Here is a 13,707-nt window from a genome sequence, read left to right on the forward strand (position 1 = left end):
CCCACACACCTCGTGTCCCCTCACACACCTCGTGTCCCCACACACACCTCGTGTCCCCCCACACACCTCGTGTCCCCACACACACCTCGTGTCCCCCGCCGCCGCTCCCCCGGCCCCGCACACACACAGCGGCTCCCGCCCCGGCCCCCACCTGGCGCCGGTTACTCATTAAGCGCCCAGGAATCCGGCGGGGACCAGCGCGGCTCCTCGCTGGGGCGGGGGGGCTGAGGGTCGGGGGGTCCCACCTGTCCCCCACCACCACCACCCCAGGGGGACGCAGACCAGACACCCCCCGAGCATCCCGACACCCCCTGAGCATCCAGATACCTCCCGAGCATCCTGACACCCCCCAAGCATCCAGACACCCCCTGAGCATCCTGACATCCCTCTGAGCATCCCGACCCCCCCTGAGCACGCTGACGCCCCCCAGTCCGCCACTCACGCCTCAGCTCTGCCCCCAGGAGCCCAGTTTGGGGCTGGGCGGGGACTGGGAGCACTGGGATGAGCTCGCCCGCTTTCCCGTTTCCACATCCCCGTTTCCCCCCCGCAGCCCCCGCCGCCGCCAACGCGGAACAACAGGTCAGTAAGTAGGAAACAAAGCGGGCAGCGCTCGGTGGCACTTGTGTCACCGCCGGGCAGGGGTGACCGCTGCTCTGGGCTCCGGGGTGGCACCGGTGCCCAGCAAAACCACCTGGACGCCCAGCAGCTCCCCAGTTCGGCACCAGTAACGGGCTGGGAACGGCCCCGCCTCCCGGTGTCCCCAGATCAGCCCCCGGCCCTGGGGGACCTCAGCACCCCCTGCCGGAGGGCGCTGGTAGCGGCCACGGCTGCGAGACGGGGAAACCGAGGCGCGGAGGGACGCGAGTGACTCGAGGCGAGCCCCGTGTCACCAGGCGTGGGGACCCCGTCCCTCTGTCCCCGCGGCCCCTCCCAATGTCACCCCGTCGCCTCATTTCCGCGTTAACCCTTTGCCAGCGGACGGACAGACGGACACGTCCCCCATCCCCATGGGGTGCCCCAAACCCAGCCTCGCTCCCGTTCCTCCCTCCGGGTGCCCCAGCGCCCCTCTCGTCGCCCCCCCGCCAGGGTTTGGGGTCCCAGAGCGGCTTTGGTGTCCCGTGCCTCAGTTTCCCCGCTGCCAAAGGGGGGTTTCCCTCCCCCATCGGCGCGGCCCCGCTTTTCCAGCCCCCCAGCTCGGGGCTGAGCTCCGGGCGCCGGCTGGGCTGTGGGGAGCGGGGGGGGCAGCACCCACAGACGCGATAACAGCGACGTGACCCAGGCTGCGCTGCCCCGGCCGGGCCCCCGCGACCCATGGCCGTGGGGCTGAGCCCCCCTGACCCCCATTGCCATAGGGCTGAACCCCCCGATCCCCAACTCCATAGGGCTGAGCCCCCCTGACCCCCATTGCCGTGGGGCTGAACCCCCCGATCCCCAACTCCATACGGTTGAACCCCCCCTGCACCTCAATCTCGTGGGGCTGCCCCTCCTGCACTCCAACTCCATGGAGCTGAACCCCCGATCCCCATTGCCGTGGGGCTGCCCCCCGCAGCCCAGCCCCACGCCTCTGCCCCCCGGCAGCCCCGCTCCATGGGGCCGAGCCCCCCGGTCCCCCGCAGCCCAGCCCCACGTCTCTGCCCCCCGCAGCCCCGCTCCATGGGGCCGAGCCCCCCGATCCCCCCGCAGCCCAGCCCCACGTCTCTGCCCCCCCGCAGCCCCGCTCCACGGGGCCGAGCCCCCCGGTCCCCCGCAGCCCAGCCCCACGCCTCTGCCCCCCACTCACGCACCTCGGCCGGGCCCGACGCGTCCGATCCGGGCGAAGTTTCACCTCATGTCGCCCCCCCCGGGCAGAAGCGGCGATGGGGCCGCGGGCGGAGGCACCTGCGCCCGGCCCGGCCCGGCCCACGGAACGGCCGGGGGGGGATGGAGGGGAAATGGAGAACAGAGGAAAATAAAGGAAACAATAGAGCGAAACAAGGCGGGGAAGGGGAAAAAAGGAGAGAAAAGGGAAAACAAAGAAAATACTAAAGGGAAAAAGAAAGGACACAATAACGAACCCCCCGGGCTGCCCCGGCCCCGCGGCGGCGCCGAGTCCCGCGGGGGGAGATCCCGGGGCGGAAGCGCGGGCTTAACAATCAAACAGTAAACCCCAGGGCCGGTTTAACAAACAGGGTTTAACCCACGTCGGTTAACAAAGAGGGTTTAACCCACACCAGTTTAACAATCAGGGTTTGAGCCAGGTCGGTTTAACAAACAGGTGGCACCGGGACCTTTGCGCAGGTTGCGGTGACGTCGGCCGGCGGCGCCCGCGGCCCCAGATGCACCAACGCGGCCTCCGGTTGCAACCGTGACCAATGAAATCAAAACCCATAAAAAGAAATACAAATAATAGAAATAGAAATAATAGATCCACAAGTAAACACAAGCACAAACTGGACGGAAGCCGCAGCCGCCCGTCCCAGCTGCCCCGTTTCACCGTTTCCCTCCTCCCCGTCCCACCCACCCAAAAATCCTCTTTATATCCCAAACGGCCTCGAAATCCCAAACCTGGCACCGCTCCCGGCGCTGGTTCATCCTGGTGGATCCGGGGGGGCAGCTGCCAGGGAGCAGCGGGAAGTGTTTTGGGGGCAGAAACCACTTTTTGGAGCAAACCCCATTTTTAAAGCAGAAAGTGGTTCTGGAGAAGGAGCAGTTTTGGGGGCAAACCCCGCTGTTTGGGGGCAGCAGCCGCCTCACCTCAGCCCGCGCGGAGACCCCGCTCGGCCGCCCCGCTCTGCCCGCTCGCACCCCCAGAAACGCCGCTTTCGGCCCCAGAGGCGGCCGTCGCCCCCGAGCCCGCGGAACAAAAGCGCCGGGGCGGCAGCGGCGCGGGAGCCTCGTCCGAACAAAACCCCCGTGTTCCCGCGTTCTGCTCCAACGCGAATTCCGGCGGGCGGGGAGCGGCCGGGACGGGTCGGGGAGTCAGCGGCTTGGGGTCCCCCGCCGGAGAAGGAGAACGAACAGGGACATAAACTGAGCATCGGGCAACACTGGGGGAAAAGTACAGCGAACGAGAGTAAAAGGAAGTGAAGGAAAGCAACGTAATATGGCATAATATGGTATAATATAGCATGATACAACACAGCACGATACAATATCATATCAATCATATAGTATCTCATCATATAATTGTATCGTATCATCACATATCATCATATAATATCACACCATCATATCACATCAATCACAAATATCTATCATATATCATCTATCACCTATGATACGTCATCTATCATCTATCACCTATGATATATCATCTGACATATTATATTGTAAAATAGAATAAAGTAAAGCACAAGAAAGCAAAGCAGAATAAAGCAGAATCGGATAGGAGAACATAAAGCAGGATCAGAGAGGAGAACACAAAGCAGGATGGGAGCGTGCCGGCAGTGCCCCCCGTGCAGATTCCCTTTTGCACAGTAGAGCTGATGTTATTTTATTTATTTAATTTTTCCCAATGAATTGCGTGGTTCCGGAGACAAACGGTGGGGGAGCGGCCGCAGGGAGCGGGCACAGGAGACCGCGACCCGCGCTGAAACCGGCGGCGGCGGCCGGCGGAGCCGAGCATCACGGCGCCTTCCCCAAAACACCTTCTGTGTCCCAACTTCTCTTTGGTGGGGAAAGTAAACCTTTTTTCCCCAAAAAGCAGCCAGGAGGTGCCTGCAGATCACGTCTGAGCCCCTCATGTGGATCCAAGGGAAGGCTGCTGTCCCGGGGTTGTTCTGGAGCCCGGCGGGTCGGTGCACACAGGGGTTAATGGGCTCTACCGCAGTCGGTGAGGACACACGGGGTTATAACGGGCTCTACAGCAGTCGGTGAGGACACACGGGGTTATAACGGGCTCTACAGCAGTCGGTGAGGACACACGGGGTTATAACGGGCTCTACCGCAGTCGGTGAGGACACACGGGGTTATAACGGGCTCTACAGCAGTCGGTGAGGACACACGGGGTTATAACGGGCTCTACAGCAGTCGGTGAGGACACACGGGGTTATAACGGGCTCTACAGCAGTCGGTGAGGACACACGGGGTTATAACGGGCTCTACAGCAGTCGGTGAGGACACACGGGGTTATAACGGGCTCTACCGCAGTCGGTGAGGACACACGGGGTTATAACGGGCTCTACCGCAGTCGGTGAGGACACACGGGGTTATAACGGGCTCTACAGCAGTCGGTGAGGACACACGGGGTTATAACGGGCTCTACCGCAGTCGGTGAGGACACACGGGGTTATAACGGGCTCTACCGCAGTCGGTGAGGACACACGGGGTTATAACGGGCTCTACAGCAGTCGGTGAGGACACACGGGGATTATAACGGGCTCTACCGCAATCGGTGAGGACACACGGGGTTAACGGGCTCTACAGCAGCGGGTAGCAGGCGAAGCTGGCGATGCCGCAGTGGTTGTGGTGGTTCCTCGCCATGCGGATGTAGCCGGCGTCGCCGAAGTGCACCCCCCAGCTTGGGGACGGGGGACACGGGGACGAGCGGAAACGTTTGAAAGAGAGGAAAACGAAGTTACTTGTTGTGAGCGAAGAGGCCGAGCTGCTGAGATCTCAGCGCCGAGGCGCCATCGTTGTTCATCCATTCTCACCACCCAGGGCTAACGGTTGGACTCTTGGAGACTTTTGGTCTCTTCCAACCAAAACTATGATCCTGTGATTTTATAATTGTACGATCAACCCTTTCATGGCATTTCTAACCCCACAGCCAGTCATGACGACACCGCCAAGGAACCTAAGGCGGGTGTAAGGGTATTTTAGCTGCGTTTAAGGTCCCGTCACACCTCCAGGTGCCATCGAGGTGCTGGGACACGGTTCAGCGTAAATTCGATGGTTTAATTGTCTAAGGACCGACCCCAATTCCCAAGCTTTAACGAACCCTCCTGCACAAGCAGCAGCTGATCCCCTCCCGCCTCCGTGAATATCACAGAACTGCAGAACATCATCAGCCATCACAAAATGGTGAGGAAGCCAGCGGGAGGAGCCGCTCCCTAGGGATGAGCGTATGGATAACGGGGGTTTGGTGACGGATGGTTGAGCCTTTACCTGTTCTTCACGAGCCAATAATCTTTACCGTCGAGCGTCCCGTAGCCGATGACGACCACGGCGTGATTCACCTCGTCCGTGCACCGCGGGTCGTCGTACACGCCTGCGAAACAGCGCGGTCGGGAAGGACACGCGACACAAAACGCCCTCTGGCTCAACGCCAACGTCAATGTCAACCTCAACCCCAACCCCAACTTCAGCCCCAACCCCAACCTCAACTCCAACCTCAACCCCAACCTGAACCTCAACCCCAACTTCAACCCCAACTCCAACCCCAACTCCAACCCCAACTCCAACCCCAACCCCAACCCCAACTCCAACCTCATCCTCAACGTCAACCTCAACGTCAACCCCAACCTCAACCTCAACTCCAACCCCAACGTCAACCCCAACTTCAACGTCAACCTCAACCCCAATCTCAGCCTCAACCTCAACGTCAACTCCAACCCCAACCTCCACCTCCACCTCAGCCTCAACCTCCACCCCAACGCCAATGTCAACCTCAACCCCAATTCCAACATCAACCTCAAGGCCAACGTGAACCCCAACCCCAACCTCCACCCCAACCTCAGCCTCAACCCCAACCCCCACCCCAACCTCCACCTCCAGCGCCAACCGCTGTCTCAGGTTTTGCCGTATCAAGCCCTTCAACCAGGAGCTAAGCCCCAAATTGCTATTTTCCACCTCATTTCCCAAGCCTGACGTGCAGACAGACCCAGGAGATGGCGAGGAAGGTCGTGGTGGAGGACGTACCTGACTTGTACAAGAAGAAGGTGGGCTGGGTGGCGTCGATGGCCACGGCCACCGGCCCCACGGTGGCCACGGCGTCCCTCAGGGCGGCCTCGTCGCCGTACGGCAGCTCCACGTACCTGGAGCAGGTGGCGGCGCGGTTGGACGCGTTGTACCGGCACGTCCCGTTCTGGGGGGACAAGGGACGGTGAGGAGTGTGGGGAACACCCGGGAACATCTCCAGGCCTTTGGGGGTGTCTCTACCAGCTCAATTTCACCCCGCGCCACCCCGTTCTTTGCGTTTCCTTGACCCCCGTGCGCGGGTGACAGAGGAAGCACCCAGGGGACCGGGAGGGACATCCGGCCCATGTCACGTCCCCACACCAGGAGCAGCCAAACCGAGTCAGCAGAACCTTGTGCTGTTTTTCTAGAAACCTCCGATGACTCCACTTCTCACTTCCCTATCGAAACCGCCCCATTTCTCGCCTTGCCCATCAGGAGCCACCTCCTCCTCCTCCTCCTCCTCCTCATCCTCAACCTCGACTTCTGCTGCCAGCTCAGCCCCAACACTCGAATTCCGCTTTTCCCCCTCGGGCTGCGCGGTTGCTATTCTGACCCATTTCCATGGGCCGTGTTCCCGAGGCTCCGCTCGTTCCAGCGCCTCCGGACGCCGGGATTCCCGTCATCGGGAGCTTTGGCTCTCACGGCTCTGCCCTCCCAGCCCCGCAGCATCACCCAGCATCTGCTGTACTTTCTTTAAAACCAGCGTTTTATGACCATGTTCACCGGAAATGTCGCCTACTGAAGCGGTAAAAATATCAACATCCCACTCCTTAACTACAGGAGCTGGAATAAAATCTGACGCCCGGACTCGGGGCTCCTGTCCCCATTTTCCCTTCCGCACGGCGCGTTGCGCCATAATTTACGTAGGGCAGCAGTAAACAGGTGGAAATTCCGGCTGCTGGTGCCGTCACTCGCTCAGGAGGAAAAATCACAATAAAGGTCCCTTCCCTGGGTTTGAACGAATCGGCCGCAGAAGCCGAGCAGGTGACACAGGGTGGTGGACACCAGGACAGAGGGAAATCGGAACCGTTCTGGTTGGAAAAGACCTTCAAGGTCACGGAGTCAACCGTTAACCCAAGGCTGGCGCTGCCCCAGGCCCCCGGGAACCTCGTCTGCACGCGTTTGACGGGGGAAGAGGAGAAGGGCTGTGCAGAAGGTGCGCAGGTCTGTGTCGCCCACCTGAGCCGTGTAGGGGTAGGACTCGTCCGAGTCGATGCCCTCGTTGTCGATGATGTACTGGAAGGCGTTGGTCATGAAGCCTCCCTCGCAGCCCTTGTTCCCGTACATCATGGAGCAGTCGACGAGGTTCTGGGTGCTCAGGGACACCAGCTTCCCCGTCTTCAGCTTCACCTGCCCCTCCAGGGCCCCCACGGCGCTGAAGGCCCAGCACGAGCCGCACGCGCCCTGCGGACCCCGGACGCTCAGACGCTGCCCAGCGGAGCCGAGGCCCCGGGAGGGAGCGGGAGCCGAGGCCCCGGGAGGGAGCGGGAGCCGAGGCCCCGGGAGGGAGCGGGAGCCGAGGCCCCGGGACGGAGCGGGAGCCGAGGCCCCGGGAGGGAGCGGGAGCCGCTCTGACCTGGTTCTTCACCTCGGTGACGCAGCCCTGCTCCCTCCAGTCCACCGTGTCCGGGGCCGCGCCGCGGCGCTGCGGGCGGTACCGGGAGCTCCGGTTTGCACGAGCAGAAACCTTGAGCCCGGTTAACGAAGCCGCCACCTCCTCGCTGGTCTGGGGGGAAAAGAAAACACGAATTACTGGAAAAATCCAGGAAACTCGCGAAGTTCTGCTCTCCGCAGGTCCCGCGCGGGTGCAGGGGACGTCCCTTGAGCGGCCTGAGCGGCAACAGCCACCAGGTTTGGGGAGTCCTTGCCTTCCTAATTCCTTACATTTAATTTCCAGACATTTGTTTGGGTTGGATTCGACCACCCCCGGGGGTCCCTTCCAACCCCAACCGTCCCACGATCGGAAAGGGCAAGAGAAAGAAACCACGAGGCTTCACTCCAGCACCAAACCCCCCTGGAGCCGGCGGGCGGTGCACGAATCCCCCGCGCCGCCTCGGGCCACCGGGGAGGGCGGTTGGCACACACGTGTAATGACCGGGACCCAGCGCGTCCACCCAGACGTTGCGTTAATGAGTTATTTCCCAACGCCCGGTTGCTTCACGCCGGCGTTGGTCCGAGCAGCTTCTCCGTGATTTCTGGAGCCCACGAGCAGACGAGGGGCTGGGGGGTTCCCGGTGCCTTTTCCCCCCGCGCTGTTCCCCGCGCTGAAGCGACGGCGAGCGCGGCACCCACCATGTCCCCCAGGTGGTTCACGGCCAGCTGGTAGGAGCGCAGCCCCAGCGAGTGCTCCAGGTTGTGCAGCGTCACCAGGCGCAGGTTCCTCTCCCACGTCAGCCGCCGCTGCCCTTCCTCCTCCTGCAACCGAGCGCAAACCCCGTGACACACGGCGACCACCTCCCTGCAGCCGTTTGTTTCACCCCAAAAGCCTCGTCGGGAGCCCCCGCAAACCCAGCCGTGCTCCGAGGAGCCGCCGGGCCGGCCGTGACGCCGCGGTGGTCGTGGCGGAGCGGCACGGCCGCGTTGTCACCTCCACCCCGAGCCCCCGGGCGGCGGTACCTCGTGCCGATACTCCTTGCCGTAGGTTTTCTTCCAGAGCTGCCAGTGCCAGTCCAGCGCGGGGTCGGGCTGTCCCAGTGCCGCCGGGAGGGTGACGGTCCCCAGGACGGTGACAACCACCAGGAGCTTCATCCCGCTCCGCCGGGACCGGGGACTCGGTGTCACCTGCACCAGGAGCCGAGGGCTCGCAGCCGCAACTGACCCCTCGGTGACAAATCCGGTTTGGCGAGGGTGGTGGTGACACCCCCGACGTGGCGCGGCGTCCACACCGGGTGATGCCACCGGCTCCCGTCCCACCCCCGCCCTCCGCTGCCCCCAAACCCGTGTGGGATGGGCTGGGAAATCCCACCCGGGCTCCCCAGTGGCCCCGGGGGGCGAGTGTCCCGACCCCACCCGGGGACACCGACACGTGGGGACACGTCCGGGCGACGTCTCGTCCCGCGGTGTCACCCGCCCGGGGGTCATTTCCACATCACCTGGTCAAGCGGCTGGTTTGCAAAACCTGCGTTTGCCAGCGTTAAATATATATATACACACATATATATGAGACAAACAAGAAGAGAAAAAGGCAAAAAAACTCCCAAAACAAAACACAAAAACCACCATAAACAAACAAAAAAAGTAATAAAAAGTAGTAAAATAAATCTAAACCAAATGAAAATAACAGAGTTCGGCAGAGAAGATGGCGACAGAACCCAGCAGAAACCAGAATTTCTCCGGTTTTACTTCCTCCAGCCCCGGCGCCGTTCGAACACAAAGCCCCGAAGTACCTGACAGAGCCGCTCGTTGGGGGGCGCGTCCGGACCTGCGGGTGACGGAGCGGAGCGGAGCGGCCCCAGCGCCGGGCGGACCCCGGGGCAGATGCTGGGACAGACGCCGGGACCCCGGGACAGACGCCGGGACACCGGCTGCGATTTGCCGCACAAATCACGAGCCAGGAAATGAGGAAGCGCTCCGATTTCGTTTTCGCTTCGCCGGGAGCCGGCGCGGCCGCCGCGCGGCTCTGCGGGGCGGGAGCGGCACCCCCGCCGCGAACGAGGGTTTCCGCCCCAAACGAGCGGCCGGAGGGCGGCGCTGCCCCAGGGGCCCGGGCGGGACCCGCGCTCGCCAAAACGGATCTGCTTGGGCAGCTGTGGCTTGGTGCTGAGCTGAGCGGACGGGGCTGGGGCTGCAGCTGGGTTGGGCTGGGCCGGGGAGACCTGGGCTCCCCGCTGAAACCGGCCCAAAGCTGGGCTTGGGGAGGAAATGGTGAAATAAAATACAATAATAAAATAATAATTAAAAAAAATAATAAAATAACAAAATAATAAAATATAAAATAAATAAAAATAAATGAAAATAAATGAAAAGCACACTTATTCACTGTACTAGTTTGAACGGGGTAGACCTGACCTCCCAGCTCAACCCAGCCCCAAAGCAGCGCTCAGCACACAAATCACACTAAATCCTGCTGGGTAGACCTGAGCTCCCCGCTCACCCGGGGCAGCACCAGCTGCAGCACCACCACCACCACAATCTCATTTATTCCCTCTCTTGGGGGGAAAGGCACGATTTAAATCATTAATGAATTACATTAATTCATTAATGAATTAAACCACCCGAGAAACACCAGGTGAAGGTGAATGAATCCATTTTGAACGCATTAAAAAAACGCGGAGCTGGCGCGGCCGTTCCCCCCGAGCGGATCCGCCATCCGGCTCCTCTGCTCCTGCTCCTCGCCAGCGCCACAAACGTGGTTACAAACACCTTTTAACGCAAAGAGCCCGAGGCCCCCAGCGGCCGGTGTCACCGCTTTGTCACCGCTTTGTCACCGCTTTGTCCCCAGAGCGCCCGCTCCCTCTGCGCTGACTCAGCACCCGGGACTTTCCCAAAGCAGCAAAAACCCCAATTTTTGGAGGCGATTGTGCCGGGCGGGAGCTTTGGGGTGAGAAGCGGCGCAGCGAACCAGCCCCGCCGTTGGTTCCCAGCAGTGGTTTATTTCACAGACAAGGGCTGGCGGGGCCGTGTCCTGCACGGGGGTCCCACCCGGGACGCGGGAGCCGTTTGCACCAGCGTCTCCGGGCGGCTGCAGCGTTCGCGGCACAGATGGCGCCGCAAAGGGGGCTCGGAGACAACCAGAACTGGGGGGTCCTCTTGCGGAGAAGCAGAATCTCCCCAAACCGGAGCGATGATGGAGACGGGGTGGAAAAGGCTGGATTCAGGGTGGGGAGCCGGGCCTCACATCTTGGGGAAGCTGGCGAGGTTGGCGACGCCGCAGGCGTTGTTCATGTTCCGCGCCAGCAGCACGTAGCCCTTGTTGCCCCACTCCTCGCCCCAGCTGCAGGGAAACGCGGAGCCTGAGCCGCCGGCAAAGCCCGGCTTGGTAAAAACCGGCCCCGAGCGGCCCCGCCGTACCTGTTCTTGATGATCCAGTGCTTGGTGCCTTTCTGCGCGCCGTAGCCCACCGCCAGCACCGCGTGGTTGATGTTCTCGGCGTTGCAGCTCTCGTCGTAGTAAACGCCTGGGGGGACGGTTGGTTACGTGCTGGATAACCCACCCACCAGATAACCCACCCCCCAGATAACCCACCCCCCGGATAACCCACCCCCGGGATAACCCACCCCCGGGATAACCCACCCCCCGGATAACCCCCCACTGTGCCTTGGGGTCCCCGGGCGAGGCTCCTCACCGCGGCTGTAGAACTGGAAGGAGGGCAGGCTGGCGTCGATGCCCACGGACACGGGCCCGATCCTGGCCACCGCCCTTTTCAGAGCCTTCTCATTGCCCGGCGGGATCTCCCGGTAGCCGCGGCACTTGGCCGCCTTCCCGCTGGGGCTGTACATGCAGCTCTCGTCCTGCGGGACCAGCGAGGGCAGGGGACGTGGAGGGGATGGTTGGGGAGAGAAGATGGGGGTGGTCAAGGGGAGGAAACGGGGGTGGTCAGGGGGAGGAGAGGAGGGGGCCGCGTCCCCACCTGGCCGATGTAGGGGTAGGCGTCCTCGGAGTCGATGCCGCGGTTCTGCCGCACGTACTCGAAGGCGTTGGTCATGTAGCCGCCGCCGCAGCCGTCGTTGTTGGCCACGCAATCCACCAGGTTCTGGGGGCTGAGCGGGAGCAGCTTCCCCGTCCTGCGCTTCAGCTGCCCCTCCAGCGCGCCCACCGAGCTGAACGCCCAGCACGAGCCGCACTGGCCCTGCGGGGACACGGGGTGACATGACGGTGACACCGGGGGGACACCGAGGTGCCACCGCGCCCCGGGAGCCACCCGCTCACCTGGTTCTTGACGGGCGTCACGTAGCCTTTCCTCCTCCAGTCCACGGCCGCCGGGGCTCGCTGGGTCCAGTCGGGGACGTAGAGGGTCCCGTTGTGACGCTGGTGGCCACGTGGCACCTTCAAGCCCGTCATGGTCCTCACCACCTCCTCGCTGGTCTGGGGACGAACAGGGGTGGGCGGGTGTGACCCCGGGGCCTGGGGACAGAGCAGCACCCGGGGGCGCTCGTCCCGTCCCTGCCACCCGCCGCCGTCCCCGGTGTCACCCACCATGTCCCCCAGGTGGTTCATGGCCAGCTGGAAGCTGTGGACGCCCAGCGCGTGCTCCAGGTTGTGTCGGTTGATGTACTTGAGGTTCTTCTCCCAGATCAACCTCCGCGCCGCCTCGTCCGCCTGCGCCGCGGGGGAGATGCTGCTGGGTGGCCCGCGTGCCCCCCGGGGCGCCCGCGCTGTCCCGGCCGTACCTCCCCGTTGTACCGCTTGCCGTACGTCGTCTTCCACAGGCGCCACTGCGCGTCCAGCTCGGGCTGCGGCTGGGCCACCGCGGCCGGGACCAGCAGGGCCAGCAGCGCCGGCCACCACACCCTGGGGATGGGGACTGAGCTGGGGGGACACCGCGACCCCCACACACCCGGTTTTGGGGCCAAGACCCCTGTCCACCCTGTTTGGGGACCAGAGGGACCGGGACCTCCCCACCAACCCCATTTTGAGGCCGGGGGAAGCAGAACCCCACACTCGGTTTCGGGGCTGGCGGGGACCAGGACCCCCCAAACCACCCAGTGTTGGTGCCAGGACCCCCCAAACCACCCAGTGTTGGTGCCAGGACCCCCCAAACCACCCAGTGTTGGTGCCACGATGCCCCAAACCGCTCAGTGTTGGCGCCAGGACCCCCACACCCAGTCTCGGGGCCGGGGGGGATCCAGGAGTCCCCACGCCCGGTTTAGGCCGGCGGCGCTGGCCGAGCGCCGGCATCACGAGCTGGAGCAGTTGGTTCCCATTAACTCCCCCAGCTCTTCCCCACAGCCCCAGGCCAGGAATCAACCAAATTTCGGGGGAGCAAGGGGCGCCTGAGGGGGTCCCCAGCATCCCGACCCCCCCTTGCTTCACCCGCTTTCTCCCCGCGGCAGCGCAGGGGATGCAGCCCCGGTCCCTCTGTGCTCCGTGCCTCAGTTTCCCCTTCGCTCCCCCAGCACTGAGGGTCCCAGCGCCGCCGCGCCAGCCCCTGCTCCGCCCCCACTCCCACCAGGGACAAAAGCCACCCAAGTGCCCCAGCAAGGCCTTGTCAGGCCCCCTGTCCCCCCACGTCCCCCCACTTACCCCGGCATGGTGCTGCAGGGACACGGGCGGCGGGACCGGGGGGACACGGGCGGCGGGACCGGGGGCCGCGGCTGCAGCAGCTTTTATGGCGCCGGATTGAGGAAGTGGGAGGCAGCTGGAAAATGTTGGCGGCTGCGGCGGGGGAAGGGGGGGACGGGGGACACGGGGGGGACACGGGGGGGGACACGGCAGCGGCTCCTCCGGCTGCACGTGGAGCTGAGCTGAGTCAGAGCCCGCGCAGGGTATGGGGGCTCTGGGGACATGGGGACATCATCCTGCCCCTTCATCCCTCCTCGGGGACATTGGGCACAACCTCTTGCCCCACGATCCCACCCTGGGGACATCTTCCTGCCCTGGGTCACCCTCCTGCGCCAGGATCCCCCCTTGGGGGCACTGGGGACATCCTCCTGTCCCAGAGGTGTCCTCCCACCCCAGCAGCCCTCCCTGGGGACACCGGGGACATCCTCCCGCCCCAGGATCACACCCTGGCACACTGGGGACACCCTCCCACCTCCGCATCCCACCCTGGGGACACCCTCGTGCCCCAGGGTCCCACCTTGGGGACACCCCCCAGTGCCCCCAGCCCAGGTCTGTGCCCCCGCGGTTCGGGGGGGACGGTGACCAGCGGTGACACCGCGGGGACAGACG

General features: G+C 63.5%; 2 protein-coding genes across 5 annotated transcripts; both read right to left on the reverse strand.

The window, feature by feature from the left end:
- Positions 1–3,081: 3,081 nt before the first annotated feature.
- CTSS (cathepsin S) lies at positions 3,082–10,120 on the reverse strand. Of its 3 annotated transcripts, none has more exons than XM_071800469.1 (9): positions 9,264–9,823; positions 8,494–8,697; positions 8,170–8,292; positions 7,454–7,603; positions 7,057–7,281; positions 5,839–6,004; positions 5,086–5,188; positions 4,365–4,498; positions 3,082–3,799 (listed from the first exon to the last, which is right to left on the reverse strand). In XM_071800469.1, the coding sequence occupies exons 2-8, from the start codon at positions 8,623–8,625 to the stop codon at positions 4,399–4,401; spliced, it is 999 nt and encodes a 332-aa protein (XP_071656570.1). In that variant the 5' UTR covers positions 8,626–8,697; positions 9,264–9,823; the 3' UTR covers positions 3,082–3,799; positions 4,365–4,398. The 3 variants fall into 3 exon arrangements, with proteins under 3 accessions (XP_071656570.1, XP_071656571.1, XP_065713855.2); XM_071800470.1 differs by having other exon boundaries at positions 3,082–3,764; positions 4,364–4,498; XM_065857783.2 differs by having other exon boundaries at positions 3,082–4,498; positions 8,494–8,690; positions 9,264–10,120.
- Positions 10,121–10,449: 329 nt separating this feature from the next.
- On the reverse strand, positions 10,450–13,144 carry CTSK (cathepsin K). Of its 2 annotated transcripts, none has more exons than XM_065857787.2 (8): positions 13,060–13,144; positions 12,207–12,327; positions 12,013–12,135; positions 11,746–11,901; positions 11,447–11,665; positions 11,162–11,327; positions 10,888–10,993; positions 10,450–10,810 (listed from the first exon to the last, which is right to left on the reverse strand). In XM_065857787.2, the coding sequence occupies exons 1-8, from the start codon at positions 13,065–13,067 to the stop codon at positions 10,711–10,713; spliced, it is 999 nt and encodes a 332-aa protein (XP_065713859.1). In that variant the 5' UTR covers positions 13,068–13,144; the 3' UTR covers positions 10,450–10,710. The 2 variants fall into 2 exon arrangements, with proteins under 2 accessions (XP_065713859.1, XP_071656572.1); XM_071800471.1 differs by having other exon boundaries at positions 12,207–12,345; positions 13,060–13,082.
- Between the last annotated feature and the right edge of the window lie 563 nt (positions 13,145–13,707).

The sequence above is a fragment of the Patagioenas fasciata genome, chromosome 30, assembly GCF_037038585.1.
Source record: "Patagioenas fasciata isolate bPatFas1 chromosome 30, bPatFas1.hap1, whole genome shotgun sequence".
NCBI lineage: Eukaryota > Metazoa > Chordata > Aves > Columbiformes > Columbidae > Patagioenas > Patagioenas fasciata.

Coding starts and splice junctions, on each gene's coding strand:
- CTSK (XM_071800471.1), bottom strand. Junction 10,994..11,161: donor CTTCCAGTTCTACAGCCGCG/GTGAGGAGCCTC, acceptor CCGTCCCCCCAG/GCGTTTACTACGACGAGAGC. Junction 10,811..10,887: donor CACTGGATCATCAAGAACAG/GTACGGCGGGGC, acceptor GTTTCCCTGCAG/CTGGGGCGAGGAGTGGGGCA.
- CTSS (XM_065857783.2), bottom strand. CDS start 8,625: ATGAAGCTCCTGGTGGTTGTCACCGTCCTGGGGACCGTCACCCTCCCG. Junction 7,604..8,169: donor TGAACCACCTGGGGGACATG/GTGGGTGCCGCG, acceptor TTTTCCCCCCAG/ACCAGCGAGGAGGTGGCGGC. Junction 5,189..5,838: donor CTTCTTCTTGTACAAGTCAG/GTACGTCCTCCA, acceptor GCTGTTTCGCAG/GCGTGTACGACGACCCGCGG.